This window comes from Mastacembelus armatus, chromosome 19, assembly GCF_900324485.2.
Source record: "Mastacembelus armatus chromosome 19, fMasArm1.2, whole genome shotgun sequence".
Lineage (NCBI taxonomy): Eukaryota > Metazoa > Chordata > Actinopteri > Synbranchiformes > Mastacembelidae > Mastacembelus > Mastacembelus armatus.
The window spans coordinates 1881648-1895885 of NC_046651.1; the positions used below are offsets into that span (position 1 = coordinate 1881648).

A 14238-nucleotide genomic window follows, 5' to 3' on the forward strand; every position below is an offset into this window, starting at 1 on the left:
CAATACTATCAATATTTAGATCGATCAGCCCACCCTTATTCAGCTTTCTTCGTTTATTCATTGGCTTGACCATTTTAAACATGTAATTTTAGTAGGGATAAAAACATTTGGACAGGCGTCTGCAAGCTCCTGTGACGCTTGCAGACATTGTGATGGATGAAGTATAAAGCCAGATGAAGAGCCTCCATTGTTAGACCCTGTGTCTTGATAATTGTAAATGTTTTCAGTTTTGTTGGAAACTTTCCTTCTCATGCTAGAAAACGTTTAGAAACCACCACTGGCATGAACATGTGCAAAGCAAAATCTCTACAAATCTGAATAGTTTATGTATCAGAACAACAGAAAATGTAAACAAGACAACATTTTTATTGTTCAGTTATCAAACTCATCACAATAAAAATATCATTTGAAATCTCTGAAATTCTAAAATCCAAACTAAATTGAAGTCGCTGTATCAGATTTTGAATTGAAGCAAATATTTTGTCATAATAGAAAGTTTTCTTAACATGATTTATTTCATAGTACTCATATGGAAATAATGTGAAATTAACAATCATAGAACAAGGTAGTCTGAATTTCACCAACATTTGCTACAAGTTATCTAGAGATTAAATCATTGCACAACTGAGATAAAGGGCTAGTAATAAAATATTACCAGGAGACACTGTTTTACTGTGAAGGCACTTATCCCACATTAATGCATTTTATTCATTTCTATTCTGCAGAACAGCATCATTTTAATAGGAAAAAATTAAGAAAAAAAATCAAAAGGTAAAGCCTGTAATAAGCAATGAACATGTTGTGCTCATATAGGAGAGATGCGTTGAACCCTGCGTCAGGAGAGCCTGAGAACCCGAGCTCCATCTGAAGGCACTGTGACATAGAATGTTGGGGTTCCACTGTATCGCTCCTGTAGAAAAAATCAATAAAAACACACACATACACAGACAGTGAGTACATCAAACCACTGTAGCTTTCAGCCAATAATGAACCTTAGAAAAATGACTCAATCTGAGAGCTAAAAATCACTGGTGTCCCTTGTACATTATGTGGAAAATAAAAGCAGAATGTCCATTCATAGTAGCTGCTAAGCTTAAGTTCTCGCAACTCTGAGAAGGACGTAGAGAGGGAGCAAGAGAAAAGCAGTGCTGGGTTTATTTTCACAAGTAGACACCTTTCCTCTTTAACTGAGATGCAACTTTTCCTCTGCCATGCTTCCTTCCCCACTACTTCCTCCAGACTAAAATTACACTCGGCCTATTACTCATCTGACTCCTCCTGTAAGGCATGTAAAGAGCAAACAAATATAGATCTCCACAAGCATATAGTTATTTCAGTTCCCTGTTACGCACTATGAATAAGCTCATTTTAATGTGTAGATGCAGACTGAGTTGAAAAAAGTCAACATTAATCATGACCCAAGTCTAAATAAAAATCTTTCAGTTAAGAAAAAACACTTCCAAATCAAAACAATGAGTAAAATAGGAACTAAAATAGGAACAAAACGCTCTAAAGCAGTTACAGTGCAACTACTGAGCCCATGCATGTAGCCACTACACCTACTACTTCACCTAAAAAAATGTAACTAGACGTCAGGGCTGCACTGCTTTCAGAGATAGCACATGTGGACTCCCTTAGGTGGTCAGCTTTGGCTTCTTCACAATGAGGCAGGGGTCTTTCCTTGAGGCAATAATACACAGTTTAAAGGAAACGTTTGGAATTTGAGTATTTACTTTTGTTGCTGCAAGTCAGAGAAGATCAGCACTCATGCAGAATGCATTTTGACACTAAATATAAAACATAACAATATTGTTTTAATCAGTTAATCTGAGCCGAGGTCACAACAGACTTAATCAAATTAGTGAAGTTTTAGTTAGTTGAAGTCTTCACCCAGAGATCAGCCCTTGACAAGACGAAGTGAAGTGCAGTTAAGAATTTCGGCTGGGTCAGGGGTGATGACATCGACCTTGAACCCTTCAGCCAGAGACACCTTCAGCAGCTCCTCCACAAATCCCTGCATGTCCGTGATTTCACTGGGGTTCCGATGCATGCTGATGATGTTGTCCGCATTTGTGACCTCCAGGTTACAGACAGTTAATCCCTGGTAGTGCTGCTTGTCATACTGGTCCTGGGGGAGCTCATCCGGTTTCGGTACCCACTCCAGTTTCAGCCTGTTCTGACTGCATGGATGGGGGCTAGTGAGCCCCTGTGACGTCCTGTAGGTGAAGCGCTCACAAAGCAGAGCCAGGAAAGCTCTCCAGGTACAAAAGATGTCAACTGTAAAGGCTCGCACAGGGCATGTACAAAGCTCATAGTTTTCTGGCCCATGGCGTAAGTTAAAGTGGAGAACGCGGACCTGGAATGAGAGGGTAGAATGTGCTGACTAACAAACAAAGAACCAGTCTTCCCACATCAGGATGCACTTTCAAACACAACTACTGCTCATATAATGTATATAGAGTAAACATCAGCCCAGAAGGTTTGTACAGGCCAGTTTTTAGAATCGCACAATTATAAATCTATCACAAGTAAGATCTCTTTATTAAAACCAAGGCCCATATAACCATTGAAATATTCCTTCTGAATCTAAGCACTGAACACTGAATTCTTCATTATTCCTATAAGGATGGCTGGAGCTATCATTGGGCATAAATTTGGTCCACTACTGTCATAATCTTACTAAACGCCTCTGTATTTACAAATACACTCTAGCTTCACTAGAAAGAAGCAATGCTGTTACAGTGCTGAACTGCCCTAATAATCCAATTTAAAAATTGAGTTGTCAGATTGAGATAAACCTTATACATACCGCGGACTCAACGTTAACAATAATCATGGCTCCTAGTGGCCCTCCTCTAAGGCTGAGAGGAACTGATGCCTCATAGCGGCAAATCTCCTCCAGAAGGGGGTGTATCTGGAAGAAATCAGCCTCTCTCCGCAGCAGTGCCAGCTCTGAAAAGCTGTCTGGCAGGTCCAAGGAACTGGAACGCAGGAAGTTCAGAATGTACCTGAACACTTTACCATCACGGTCTATGAAAATGTTTCCTCTGTTATCCCTAAGCACAGGGATTTGTCCAGTGAACATGGCGCCTAGCATCGAATCACGGCAGCGTGTCAGAGTGTCCAGGGTTGTGTTGTAAATTTCTCCACCAACATTCAGTGACACTGGGTCCTGGAGAGAGTTCCTGTTGCTGTTGTCATCTGGTGAATTGAGGTTCAGCATCTTGATCATGTGAAGCCTTCTGTGAGGATCTTGGGAAAACAGGGATCCCTTTGCTCTGGTCAGGAATGCACAGGACTCAGAGATGTGGAAGTTTCAAGAGTTTCTTTTGTTTCCAAGAAAAACTTGATTCCTTTGACAGTCACACAGGATACAGCCAAGTCACAAGAGACCCTGAGAAAATCTGCCAAGTCTGTTTCCAAAGCTGAAGATTTATAAAACTGGAGTTTCAAACCAATAGAAGATTGCTGCTCCTATTTTTCTCTCTGCGGTTTCAAAGCTAACAGCATTATCCTTTCAGCTTGATGCGGTTTCTTCGTTTAAATTTACATCTTTGTTGATTCATTTCCTGTAGGTTCTGAATGGTGTCAGCAAACAGTGGGCCTACAGTCTGACTATGTTGAAGAAGAAAGGCTGCAGGGCCACAGTGTCCAGACCAGCATAATAACAAGACACTTCTGGCTCTGTCTCTGCGAAACTCGCTTTTATTCTCAGCTCATAGCCCCTGATCTTTCCCTCTCTCTCTCTCTCTCTCTCTGTCTCACTCTCTCACACACACACACACACACACACACACACACGCACACACGCACACACACTGGAGCTGTCTGAGCAAGACACGGGGGACTAGGCAATTTGTCTGAAATGCCCCCCTTAAAGTGACAGCCTTAATACTGAAAGTGCTGTTTATCCGCTGTGAACAAATGAACAATGTCCTGAGACATTTTTCCTTTTCACAATGGAACGATGGAATGCAACAATTTTCTACAAAACAGAACGGTAAAAACAAAAACAAAACAAACAAAAATAATATGTTCCTAGTTGAACAACAGCAAAACTTACTTTGTAGCAACTGCTAAGTGCTATATCACTCTGCAGGATGAGAACAATTCATTACTACAAGTCTAATCTTAAATATCATTTCAACTGTAGACAGTAGAGTAAGGGAGAGAAGCAACATACAACTACATGTTCAACCTAAATTTAGAAATCTATAACATATCATGGCTGTAGGTCATAGCACTCAGGGTTGAGAATGAGAAAAACCTCCCAACATCCAATATGTGTGAACATGTGTGAGAACATCTCAGTCCAGCTATCAACATCTGTTATGTGTCTATATGTCTATTAATATTGTGTGACTTCAAGCCATGGAACATTTAACCCCAAGCAGGTTTTGTTAGTTGCTGGTTAATAACTATGCCACTCAGCCTTCATCACTACTGCCTTCCATATTACATACAGTCATTTGAGCCACTGTTCAAAAGAAGATTTTGATGACAGTGCTTTTTCTTTGCAACCTAATAATTCCCATAATACCTCACAAAGTAAGAAAAAGAGCTGAAGTATGTATTTGCCACTTGACCATATCAATGATAATCCTGATATGTCTATATATGATCTTTGTACATGTGTACGCATGTGTGTGTTCACCTTTATGTGCAGCATTGTCCTATCAACAGCCTGGGCCTGCAGCAAAGTCACAGTGCATCCGCCGAATCCTCCGCCGGTCATCCGACTGCCAAACACTCCCTCCACCTCCAAGGCAGCAGACACCAGCTCATCCAGCTCTCTGCAGCTCACTTCATACAGGTCTCTAAGGCAGGAACACCAAGTTTCCACACGTTACCTCGCATTCCATCCTAAACCATAACTCACTTGTGATGAAGCTTTTTAACTGTACCTGAGGGAGTTGTGGCTCTCCACCATAAGACGGCCAAACTCTTTGTAGGCTTCTCTCCTCAGGGCTTCAGCAGCTTGGACAGTTCTTTCTATCTCCTGAATCACATGACAAGCTCTTCTATAGGTGATGTCATCCAGTCTGTCCCTGGCCTCTGAAATTATAGGGAAGGAAAAAATAAGCTGCCATTATCAGGGGAATACAACATAGTTGCAAACTGGTAGATATGTTTTTTTGCTGTCAAAATAATACCATAACACACACACGTCAATAGAGTGATCACAGTGATCAACAACAGGAAATTTATTAACTTGATGTATGTGCTATATTACTTTTGGAGGATAATGATGCCAAATGTTGAATTTCCACTCGATACCAGAATATCATGTTCACGTGTCCTGAAAGGTGCACAGTATAATACACACCTCAGACAGAAAGAGCAGAAAAAGACAGTAAAAGACAGAATTACATCAGTGGAACAGAAGAGGAGAACTGGGGAGGAATTAGGAGAGCAACCTAGCCCAGGACAGAGCAGGAGCACTGCTAACAAAATAAAAAAGAAGACAGACAGAAACAGAACTGATGAGTGCAAAATGATATTAAATATACAACAAATGCATTTCACACCATCCAGGTCTTTCATGGTAGCATCTCTAAGACTGGCCTTTCCCAGGACAGAGGCAGCTTCCTCACACTGTCTGCGTCTCAAGGCGTACTCACTGCCAGCCAGTGAGTGCTTCACATTAGAGTTGGTGATGAGAATGACCAGGCCTGGGTCTGCCAGGGGGACAGGGGTGGCCTCCAGTGACCTGGGGGAAAACATGATGAGTGTATGATTGGTAATGGTGGATGTAAACATGTTGAGTTTTCTCTGTTGTTCTGCCACAATGTGCCTGTGGTGAATGCTCTTGGATTAATATACTGTTTTGGATGTTAACACCTGCAGTCAATGAGCAAAGCATGCTGCTCCCTGCCAAGGACAGACACAAACTGATCCATAATCCCACAGGGGACACCAGCGTGAGTGTGTTCTGCCTGCTGACAGGCTACTGCTTTGGACACCTTGTCTCCATCATCTGTAGAAAACAGAGAAAAATGTAAGGTAGATACCAAAAATTTAGGCTCATATAGCTAAGATCAAGATCAACCATTTAGTCTTTTCCTTGAAAAATACAACCACAAGGGGGCACAATCCAGTGTCTTCATGTGCCGGTCCCAAGTCCGGGTAAATGCAGAGGGTTGTGTCAGGAAGGGCATCAAACATGCGAATTACAAATATGACTTCCATACTGGATCGGTCGCGGCCCGGGTTAACAACAACCGCCACTGGTGCTGTTGACCTACAGGGTGCCAGTGGAAATTGGACTACTGTTGGTCGAAGAAGGAGAGGAGGAAGGCATGTTCGTGGGCAAAGAGAGAAGAGGAAGGGCAGGAGTGTAGGACTTAGAGTAGGGACTTTGAATGTAGGGACTTTGTCAGGGAAAACTAGAGAGTTGGCTGATATGATGGAGAGAAGAAAGATGGATATCTTGTGTGTTCAGGAGACCAGATGGAAAGGTAGCAAGGCCTATAGATTAGGAGCAGGGTTCAAGGTGTTTTATCATGGTGTGGATGGAAAGAGGAATGGAGTAGAAATTATCCTGAAGGAGGATTTTACTAGGAATGTTCTGGAGGTGAAGAGAGTGTCAGATGATGAGTCTGAAGCTGGAAGTTGAAGGTGTGATGTTGAATGTTGTCAGTGGTTATGCCCCACAGTTAGATGTGAGTTAGAAGAGAAGGAGAAATTCTGGAGGGACATGGATGAGGTGATCCAGGGTATCCCTAGTGGTGAGAGAGTGGTGATTGGGGCAGACTTCAATGGATATGTTGGTGAGGGAAACAGAGGTGATGAGGAAGTGATGGGTAAGTTTGGTATGCAGACCGGAATGCAGAAGGACAGATGGTGGTAGACTTTGCAAAAAGGATGGAAATGGATGTAGTGAACACATTTTTCCAGAAAAGGGAGGAGCATAGGGTGACATATAAAAGTGGAGGCAGGAACACACAAGTTGATTACATCTTGTGCAGACGTTTCAACCTGAAACAGATCAGTGACTGCAAAGTAGTGGCTGGGGAGAGTGTAGCCAGACAACATAGGATGGTGGTGTATAGGATGACAGAGATGGGAAGGATGTGCAGCAGGTTAGGGTGATTGAGGACAGGGATGGAAATGTGTTGACAGGTGCCACAGGTGTGATGGAAAGATGGAAGGAATACTTTGAAGAGTTGTGGAAACTACAGAGGAATAAAGCTGATGAGTCACACAATGAAGTTATGGGAAAGAGTAGTGGAGGCTAGGCTGAGGTCAGAAGTGAGCATTTGTGAGCAGCAGTGTGGTTTCATGCCAAGAAAGAGTACCACAGATGCAATATTTGCTTTGAGAATGCTGATGGAGAAGTACAGAGAAGGCCAGAAGGAGCTGAATTGTGTCTTTGTAGATTTGGAAAAAGCGTATGACAGGGTGCTGAGAGAGGAGCTGTGGTTTTGTATGAGGAAGTCTGGAGTGGCAGAGAAGTATGTTCGAGTGGTGCAGGACATGTATGAGAGCTGTAAGACAGTGGTGAGGTGTGCTGTAGGGGTGACCGAGGAGTTCAAGGTGGAGGTGGGACTGCACCAAGGATCGGCTTTGAGCCCCTTCTTATTTGCTGTGGTGATGGACAGGCTGACAGATGAGGTTAGACAGGAATCTCTGTGGACCCTGATGTTTGCTGATGATATTGTCATCTGTAGTGAGAGCAGGGAGCAGGTGGAGGAAAATCTAGAGAGGTGGAGGTTTGCTCTGGAAAGGAGAGGAATGAAGGTTAGCCACAGTAAAACAGAGTACATCTGTGTAAATGAGAGGGACTCAAGTAGAACGGTGAGGTTAGAGGGAGTAGGAGAGAAGAAGGTGGAGGATTTTAAGTACCTAGGGTCAACAGTCCAGAGCAACGGAGAGTGTGGAAAAGAAGTGAAGAGACGTGTGCAAGCAGGTTGGAACGGGTGGAGGAAAGTGTCAGGTGTGATGTGTGACAAAAGAGTGTCAGCAAGAATGAAAGGAAAGGTGGACAAGACAGTGGTGAGACCAGCAATGTTGTCTGGTTTAGAGACAGTGGCACTGAGAAAAAGAAAGGAGGCAGAGCTGGAGGTAACAGAGCTGAAGATGTTGAGGTTCTCTCTGGGAGTGACGAGGATGGATAGGATCAGGAATGAGGACATCAGAGGGACAGCTCATGTTAGATGTTTTGGAGAAAAAGCCAGGGAAGCCAGATTGAGATGGTTTGGACATGTTCAGAGGAGGGACAGTGAATACATTGGTAAAAGGATGCTGAGGTTAGAGCTGCCAGGAAGGAGGCCTAGAGGAAGACCAAAGAGGAGGTTCTTGGATGTAGTGAAGGAGGACATGAGGATAGTTGGTGTGGGTGAGGAGGATACAGAGGATAGGGTTAAGTGGAGGCAGATGATTCACTGTGGTGACCCCTGAAGGGAGCAGCTGAAAGGAAAAGAAGACAAAGTCTCTTTTTTGAAAATCACTGTCGGTGGCCTGTTACAGTAGCACCCTCTGATTTGAAATTTCTAATAATATTATAACTTTGGTTTTCATTTTTTGTCCTCTTTTTCTCTTTTAAATATTCTGTGTCACACCAGTGAAGAAATGGAAGAAAGAAATGGACATGGGAAAACAAATGAACTTGCTGCATCAGCACTGGTGAAGGTGCCTAGGTATGGCACCAATGTTTGCACCGGTGTGGACCTACTTGAGCTACAGGGATGATGCTTAGCTGCTGCCCTGTTGCATGGGCCCGATGTCCTTGAAAAGCGGAGGAGACCAATATGTAGAAAAGTCACGGGAATGGCTTGTCCTCTGACACATGGTGCAACTTGAGTTGGACATCATGGTAGAAGAGGCAATCATCTACCTGATACACAAGTCCCTCTTTCACCTGGAGAAGGTCTGGTAATGTGTAAGGATCCAGTTCTTTGACTTTCCCAGTGCCTTCAACACCAGTCAGCCACTGCTGCTGAAGAACAAATCAACAACAGGGAAAGCTGACCAGAACCAGGTGTCCTGGAGTACTGATTATCTCACTAACAGACCTCGGTCTGTGAGGTTACAGGATATAATGGAGTGATGTGCAGCACTGAAGTGCAACAAGAGACCACCACAGCTCCATTGTTACAAATTGTACACATCTGAAATTCAAACTGTTGTATAATTGTACAACAAAAATTGTAATGAGAGCCATACTGGTGTGGCTGTAGCCTCTGGAAGAATAGTCTGACCTGGCTTGAGTTGCTGCAGGAATGTGTAGAAAGCCACCTCCAGAGAGGCAGAGCTGGACAGACCTCCTCCCACAGGGACGCTGCTGGCTATCACTGCCCTAAAACCTGAGACCGGAGGAGCTGGAGCATACAGCACAGAGAAAATACACATTACACACATGTCCTGTAGTGTGGAAATCAGGCAGGATAACATACTGAAAAGAGCTTGACAAGCTTCTGCTCTCAGTCACTTTCACTATCCTTGCTTAAGATATTACCTAAACAAGGAAATGCTGTTGGAACTGTGGATTGAATCATAGCTCATTTGTTTACTCTCGCTATCAGACCCGGTCTGATAGCGAGAGATGGCATCCATCCCACTTTGAATGGTGCAGCTCTCATCTCTAGAAATTTGGCCGGGTTTATTAGCCGACCTAAAGCCTGACAATCCAGGGTGGGGACTGGGATGCAGAGACTCAGTCTAAAACGCTTCTCTGCAGTTTCCTTAGAGCCGCCGCCCCCTTCAAACCACATAGAGACTGTGTCTGCCCCTCGAACATATAAATCAAATAAATCAGAAGTTAACAGAAGAGGAGTTATTCATAAAAACTTAATAAAAATTAAGACCACTCCTCTTATTGAACAGAAAAACAGAACTGTCAAATGTGGATTATTAAATATTAGGTCCCTTTCTTCTAAATCTCTGTTAGTAAATGATTTGATAACTGATCACCAAATTGACCTACTTTATCTTACTGAAACCTGGTTACAGCAGGATGAATATGTCAGTCTGAATGAATCAACCCCCCTCAGTCATAAAAATGATCATGTTCCTCGAAGCACAGGTCGAGGTGGAGGAGTAGCTGCAATCTTCCACTCAAACTTATTATTAAACTTTCATCCTCAGAACAGTTATAACTCATTTGAGAGCCTCACTCTTAGTCTCTCACATCCAAACTGGAAAACACAAAAACCAGTTCTACTTGTCATTTTGTACCGTCCACCTGTTCCTTACTCAGAGTTTTTAACTGAATTCCCTGACTTCCTGTCTGATTTAGTGCTTAGATCAGATAAAGTCATTATAGTGGGAGATTTTAACATTCATGTAGATGTTGAAAATAACAGCCTCAGCATTGCATTTAATTCTATATTAGATTCAATTGGTTTCATTCAAAACGTTAATAAACCCACCCACTGTTTTAATCACACCCTTGATCTTGTTCTGACCTATGGCATCGAAATTGAACATCTAATAATTTTTCCCCCAAATCCTGTTTTGTCAGATCATTCTTTAATAACTTTCGAATTTAAAATGATGGATCATGCAGCGTCTGGAAGAAAATTCCACTACAGCAGATGTTTATCCGACAACGCTGTTAATAAATTTAAGAAAATGATTCCATCTTTATTTGCATCTATGCCAAGTATAAACATAGTGGAGGGCAGCTGCCTTAATCCTACTCCCTACCAAATTGATCATATTGTTGACAGTGCTGTAACCTCACTGCGTGAAACGCTTGATTCTGTAGCCCCTCTGAAAAAGAAGTTAGTGATTCAGAGAAGACTAGCCCCATGGTATAATTTACATGTTCGTACCTTAAAGCAGGCATCACGAAGGCTGGAAAGGAAGTGGCGTTCCACAAACTTAGAGGAAATTTTTCTAGCCTGGAAAAACAGTCTACTAACATATAAAAAAGCTCTCCGTAAAGCCAGAACTTCATACTATTCATCACTAATAGAGGAAAATAAGAACAATCCCAGGTTTCTTTTCAGCACTGTAGCCAGGCTGACAAAAAGTCACAGCTCCGTTGAGCCCAGTGTTCCCTTAGCTCTCAGCAGTGATGAATTTATGAGTTTCTTTACAAATAAAATCACAACTATTAGAGATAAAATTCAGCAGATGCTTCCTATACCTGCAATAAATGAATCTTTTACTACAGTAGCTCTTGAATCATCTGTAAGACCTCAGTTATGTTTAGACTGCTTCTCTCCCATAGATCTCTCTGAATTTACATCAGTAGTTGCTTCATCGAAATCATCAACGTGTCTCTTGGACCCCATCCCGACTAGACTGCTTAAAGACACCCTGCCATTAATGAACTCATCTTTATTAGACTTGGTAAATTTATCTCTAGTATCAGGCTACGTACCACAGGCCGTTAAGACTGCAGTAATCAAACCTTTACTCAAAAAGCCTAGTCTTGATCCAGGAGTCTTGGCTAATTATAGACCAATATCCAACCTGCCATTTATTTCTAAAATCCTAGAAAAAGCTGTTGCTAAGCAGCTATCAGACCACCTACACAGGAATGAATTATTTGAAGATTTTCAATCAGGATTTAGAGCACATCATAGTACAGAAACAGCACTGTTGAAAGTTACCAACGATCTTCTCTTAGCCTCAGATAATGGACTTGTTTCGATACTTGTCCTCCTAGACCTTAGTGCAGCATTCGACACCATTGACCACAACATCTTATTACAGAGACTGGAGCATGTGATTGGTATCAGAGGAACAGCGTTAAAGTGGTTCCAATCCTATTTATCGGACAGATTCCAGTTTGTTCATGTCCATGATGAACCTTCCACACGAACAAAAGTTAGTTATGGAGTTCCACAAGGTTCTGTGCTAGGACCGATTCTGTTCACCCTGTACATGCTTCCTTTAGGATATATCATTAGGAAGCACTCTATTAATTACCACTGCTATGCGGATGACACTCAGTTATATCTATCTATTAAACCTGTTAACACAAACCAGTTAACCAGACTTCAAGCCTGTCTAACTGACATAAAGGCCTGGATGACCAGTAACTTTTTACTTTTAAACTCGGAGAAAACAGAAGTCATTATATTTGGGCCTAAAAATCTCAGAAATAACTTTTCTAAAATTATAGCTACTCTAGATGGCATAGCCCTGGCCTCCAGCACTACTGTAAAAAACCTTGGAGTTATTTTTGACAAGGACATGTCCTTTAACTCACACATAAAACAAATTTCTAGAACTGCATTCTTTCACCTGCGCAACATTTCCAAAATTAGGAACATCCTGTCTCAAAATGATGCAGAAAAACTAGTCCATGCATTTGTTTCCTCAAGGCTAGATTACTGTAACTCATTACTATCTGGATGTCCTAATATCTTAATAAAAAGCCTCCAATTAATCCAGAATGCTGCAGCCAGAGTCCTGACAGGAACTAGCAAGAGAGATCATATTTCTCCTATATTGGCTTCTCTTCATTGGCTCCCTGTAAAATATAGAATAGAATTTAAAATCCTTCTTCTCACATACAAATCCCTTCATAATCAAGCTCCTTCATACCTTAAAGACCTCATAGTACCATATTATCCCAATAGACCACTTCGCTCTCAGAGTGCAGGCCTACTTGTGGTTCCCAGAGTTCTCAAAAGCAGAATGGGAGGCAGAGCCTTTAGCTATCAAGCTCCTCTCCTGTGGAACCAGCTCTCAGCCTGGGTTCAGGAGGCAGACACTCTCTGTACTTTTAAGGCTAGACTTAAAACCTTCCTCTTTGACAAAGCATATAGTTAGGGCTGGCTTCAGGCAACCCTGAACCATCCCTTAGTTATGCTGCTATAGGCCTAGACTGCCCGAGGACCATCGGTGCACTGAGCTCCCCTACCCTAACCCCCTTCTCTCCCACCTCATGTATATTCCACCATTGAATGTTACTAACCTTGTGCTCTCTCTCTCCCCTAGTTTGTGCTCTCTCCCTCCCTCTCTCTCTCTCTCTCTCTGTACCTTCTGCAGGTGTCCCTGGTCCTGGAGCTGTTTATCGCTGATGTGCAGTTACTGGCCCCACCAACTTGCAGTGTCTATTTGTTGTTTATTGTTGCTGTTCTTTTCTCTCTGCTCTATCCACTCACCCCAACCGGTCGAGGCAGACGGCCGCCCAAACTGAGCCCGGTTCTGCTGGAGGTTTTTTTCTTCCGTTAAAGGGAGTTTTTTCCTCTCCACTGTCGCCAAGTGCTGCTCATAAGGGAATTGTTGGGTTTTTAGTTTTAGTTTTTGTAAAGTGCCTTGAGATGATTTGTATTGTGATTTGGCGCTATACAAATAAAATTGAATTGAATTGAATTGAATTGTTTACCCCTGTAATGCTGTACAACACCCTTCACATAGTTTGCCCAGTTGGGTGAGCCCGGATCCAGAGATGATCCATCACTGGGCAGGATGAAGTCCACTCTCCGAGGCTCATCAGCATCCTCAGTTGTTGTTACCACGGTAACATCCTGGCCAGAGGTGCGACTCCCAACCACCACAGTCACCAGGGGCAGTGCCTAGCTCACCAAACACAGGGGGGTGGCTTGTCTTGTCAAAGAGGAAATAATCTTGCCAAACTCCATTCAAATAACTGACTCATCACATAGTTTCCTGCTAATTAATGATGTAGAACTTTAGTGTCAGTGTCAGTGTTTGTTCTGCTCCTCTGTTAAACTCGACATGACCCCCAGACATCAGGTGAAACCTTTAGATGTTTGTGATACTACAGAGGGGGTGATAAAAGCTGCATTTTACATGCACAGCGAACAACAGAGGGGCTTTCGAGGGTGTTTTGAAGAGGCTCAGAATTATGGGATGTCCGCCACAAGCTCACCAAACTTTAAACCGAGAGACTTTTGAATGACATCTGTGGTGCTAAACAGTGTCCACTAGAGTAAAGAGTAAGGGAGACGTGGTTTTACCATTGGGAGCACATATCCCTGGTTGTAATCAGTGTGCTCCCCTATCAGGTTGACTCTTCCGGGAGCACACACCGCCACCTGAGGAGCCTCTTCCCCGAACAGCTGCCCATACACACGGCGAGCCTCCGCTACTAGTTCACACACTGAAGTGGTCATTTCAAGCCAAGCGTCCAACACTTTCTCACTGACAGTGGAGACGGCGAGACGAAAGCTCCAAATCTGTGCAAAATGCAAAGGGAAGTGGGCTGTGTTCAAAAACAGCTACAGGATGATTCATCCTCCTCTTCTTCTTCTTCTTTTCTTCATTTTAATGGCCACTGACAACCGCATTATCGCCACCAGCTGTTAGAAATCT

General features: G+C 42.8%; 2 protein-coding genes across 2 annotated transcripts; both read right to left on the bottom strand.

Annotated features, from left to right (window-relative positions):
* Positions 1–667: 667 nt before the first annotated feature.
* galk1 (galactokinase 1) lies at positions 668–14170 on the bottom strand. Its single transcript, XM_026316371.1, has 8 exons — positions 13884–14170; positions 13289–13478; positions 9201–9320; positions 5842–5977; positions 5529–5710; positions 4905–5055; positions 4655–4817; positions 668–910 (listed from the first exon to the last, which is right to left on the bottom strand). Exons 1-8 carry the CDS (start codon positions 14037–14039, stop codon positions 836–838), a joined length of 1173 nt encoding a protein of 390 aa, XP_026172156.1. The 5' UTR covers positions 14040–14170; the 3' UTR covers positions 668–835.
* LOC113135971 (BTB/POZ domain-containing protein KCTD21-like) lies at positions 926–3726 on the bottom strand. Its single transcript, XM_026316372.1, has 2 exons — positions 2810–3726; positions 926–2356 (listed from the first exon to the last, which is right to left on the bottom strand). The coding sequence occupies exons 1-2, from the start codon at positions 3230–3232 to the stop codon at positions 1898–1900; spliced, it is 882 nt and encodes a 293-aa protein (XP_026172157.1). The 5' UTR covers positions 3233–3726; the 3' UTR covers positions 926–1897.
* Positions 14171–14238: the final 68 nt, after the last annotated feature.

Coding starts and splice junctions, on each gene's coding strand:
- galk1 (XM_026316371.1), bottom strand. CDS start 14,039: ATGACCACTTCAGTGTGTGAACTAGTAGCGGAGGCTCGCCGTGTGTAT. Junction 13,479..13,883: donor AGGGATATGTGCTCCCAATG/GTAAAACCACGT, acceptor TTGGTGAGCTAG/GCACTGCCCCTGGTGACTGT. Junction 5,056..5,528: donor TACCATGAAAGACCTGGATG/GTGTGAAATGCA, acceptor CTATAATTTCAG/AGGCCAGGGACAGACTGGAT.
- LOC113135971 (XM_026316372.1), bottom strand. CDS start 3,232: ATGATCAAGATGCTGAACCTCAATTCACCAGATGACAACAGCAACAGG. Junction 2,357..2,809: donor TTGTTAACGTTGAGTCCGCG/GTATGTATAAGG, acceptor CTCTCATTCCAG/GTCCGCGTTCTCCACTTTAA.